The 3,140-nt window shown below is 40.3% G+C and overlaps 1 protein-coding gene across 5 annotated transcripts in view; it reads left to right on the top strand.

Moving 5' to 3' along the window:
• Positions 1-722: 722 nt before the first annotated feature.
• Positions 723-3,140, top strand: part of LOC136854007 (uncharacterized) — a 49,337-nt gene continuing 46,919 nt past the window's right edge. The window contains exons 1-2 of one of the 5 annotated variants that reach the window (XM_067129966.1): positions 774-854; positions 2,916-3,140. The exon at positions 2,916-3,140 is cut by the window's right edge and continues 14 nt beyond it. In XM_067129966.1, the coding sequence (XP_066986067.1) occupies positions 3,137-3,140 (4 nt within the window). In that variant the 5' untranslated portion in view covers positions 774-854; positions 2,916-3,136. Of the gene's footprint in view, positions 855-947 lie in introns of those variants that run through there. The other 4 variants (XM_067129967.1, XM_067129970.1, XM_067129971.1 and 1 more) reach the window with 4 other exon arrangements.

Here is a 3,140-nt window from a genome sequence, read left to right on the forward strand (position 1 = left end):
GGTTAAATGAATAAATTAATGACAGTGGCTGGATATCATCCGAACAAATTTGCATTTGTACAAAAACACTCAGATAAGCATACTGTCAAAATGCTCATTCATAATTGTCATTGGCGGGCTAGGTCTACTATGGCCTACAGACTTATCTGTTGAAGTAGGCTAAATGAAAAATATCATGAGCTGCAAAATTAATTTAGGCTCTACGGCAACATGGAACAACATATCCAGGTACTCGTGGAATGGTACTGGCAACCCATCAAGGAAGAAAGTATATACAAAATAAGTGTCAACGTTTCAAGCGCATAAGTGTAGCCTACAAGACCACAATATGTACGGTAGATCATAAAAGACTTTCAGCAGAGAACAGTTGATGGAGGAACCTTATATAATACCCATATTGGCTTTAGAGCTTTTGAAAAATCTATCAGAAGGCTGTTCAATAAATTACCACAAGAAATTAAGTTCAGTGAAATTACTGTCATATTTAAGGGAATTCTGAAAACACTCATGATTTATGACTGTCACGCTAATGAAAAGATTAGTGATTTAGTGAAACAGATTCTACAGAATGAATCAGTATGAGTTTTTTCGAGATGAGTCCACACAGAGAATCGTTTTTTCAGGAGTACGCCGGAAATGGAGTAAAGAAGATAAAGCATAAAATGCACAACGAGTAAGAGCAACATAGTGTTGTTTAATTTGTGCAAAGACCCATCTAAATCAACCGCCAAGTAGCCAACATAGGGAGCCGTTACAGAGGCTTTAGTTACTGTTGTTGTGTTCTTCTCTAACGTTATCAACTGTTTATACAAATCTAAAATTTTATTCGTTAATGCTATTTAACTGCTTCAAGGGTAAGTTTAGAGGCGCGAAGTAAGAGTAATGTTTTGAAGAGAAAGCTTTTAATTATATAAAGACTTTCGGTGGCAGAGTTTAGAAACTCGTTCCCAAAATGCTTGAGACCAAAACAAAGCCACCATTTTGGGGACGAGGTTTTTCATGCCCTATGTAAACAATCCCTCCAAACAAACCGTTACCACTCCTCAGCTAAAGATATTAAACGCATGTTTTCATCTTTGCAGTGACAAAGCTTGAAAATCCAATCCTCCATTGTGTTTGCAGAATGATCAAGCCTATCGTAGCAGCGGGATAGCCTAACATTTAGCTTAACCCTAGAGTGAAAACTTGGGTAGCTGACCCTAGAGACAGGTTCTTGAATCGTGACCCTAGAAACTGGGTCCTGAGTAATGACCCTATAAATGGACAAAGCTTGTAGGTTAGGAAGGGTAGTGTGCACAGTTAGGGAAATAGGATAAGGCGTGGGTAATTTCACCTAAATTTAGGCCCACCAATCTATATCTGATATTCGGTCTTACTTGGAGGGACCGGTGTGAAATCGCCCCACCCCCAGGCCAGGCCAGGGCACAGCTTTCTAAGTGAGGTTGGGAAGGTAATTGCTGGCTAGGTCATAGCACGATGGTCTATTAAGGGTTAGGGGCTGAACCACCTAACCTAACCAGACCTGACCTTCCTAACCTTTCTTAGGGCACTGTGCCCTGACCTGGCCAAGGGGCCATTGCCCACCCTGGACACCCTTAGGTAACATAACCTTGAGTAGTTTGCAGAATGACGCAACCAGACCTTTCTGATGTCTAGTGCTACTTGGGGGAGTGTCCAAGGGGAGCGAAGCACCCTTGACCAGGTCCAGGCATGGTTCCCTAAGTGAGGTTAGGAAGTTAAGCTTTGGATAATACAGGACTTGGCATTCTAGAAAATGTTAGGTTTGTTTCTGTCTGTGGAACCTGGTAGGTGGTAGTATGCAGGGTAGGGGAACAGGCGTATACAGTGTTACTTAGGAGGTGCAAACCCCCCCCCCCCCAACCAGGTCAGGGTATGGCACCCAAAGTTAGGTTACGAAGGTAATGTGTGTTAGGTCAGGACACGGCATCCTAGAAAAGGTTAGGATTTCTCATGCCTACTTGTCTCCCTGCTCTGCATTTGCTCCGTTAGGTAAAATTTTGCAAGGTGAAGGTAACATTTTTTCCAATCACATTAAATGGCTGGCAATAGGATATCCATGGCCAAGTGATTGTCACAGGGTCTTAACCCAGGCTAGACCTTCCTGATCCTGTTTAGTGTTAGGCCTACCATTCCTCTTAACATCAGCCAATTTGAGTTGTTGTGGATGATGTAAATCATGCCATGGATAAAACAGAAGACTACTACTTCCCCTCTGATAACTATCATTTTACGTGCTAAACAGGTATGGTGTTTAGTACCAGCACCTTGGGGATGAACGTAAAAACAACAAAAGTCTGGAGATATAAATACAAACAAAAGGCACATACATAAAAACAAGTAAAGGCAGCAAATATTATGGTCACTTACTGGCAGGAATCAGGCTGTGGTATCAGTTTTTAGTTTTACCATGCCATGAATAAGAGAAGTTGTGTAACATTAGAAGAGGAGATTGAAAGAATTAGGAACAGAACTGATCATGGATGGCTTATCTATTGATTCTGATTGGTTGCAAATGAGATTTTACAAATAATATTATTATAATATATTATTCAGAAGATGAACCCAGTTCAAATGGAACAAGCCCACAGGGGCCTTTGACTTGAAATTCAAGCTTCCAAAGAATATGGTGCTTTTTAGGAAGTAAGAGAAGGTAAAAGGAAATATAGAAAGAGATCTCACTTATTAAAAAAAGTTAATAAGTAGATAAAAATATATTGAAAAGCAAGGAGAATAGCATTAGGGTTAAGGTATTAATTGAGTAGAATTGAAAAGGTTGAAATTAAATGTAGATGGAACCAAATTCAAGCTCCAGCACCTGTAGTAGAACTAGCATAAAGTGTTCTGTTCTTTAGATGAGTAATGGGTAAAATTTTACTTTTAACCATTATGGCCAGGCCTTTAAGCTGTGGTCAAAAGATCAAATCGCGTAGACTATCTTATGGTTGGCAAGAGAAGGATTACTGAAGATCCCCCTGAAGGAAAGAAGGCAAAGGATTAGCGAGGTCACATCCAGACTGTGAGTGAGGTATACAATAGACTGTGGACGAGGTCAAGATACATATAGGATATAAACAGGTCACCGTACTAAACATCCTTTCACAAGGAAACTCTGAAGATGA

Source organism: Macrobrachium rosenbergii, chromosome 28 (genome assembly GCF_040412425.1).
Source record: "Macrobrachium rosenbergii isolate ZJJX-2024 chromosome 28, ASM4041242v1, whole genome shotgun sequence".
Lineage (NCBI taxonomy): Eukaryota > Metazoa > Arthropoda > Malacostraca > Decapoda > Palaemonidae > Macrobrachium > Macrobrachium rosenbergii.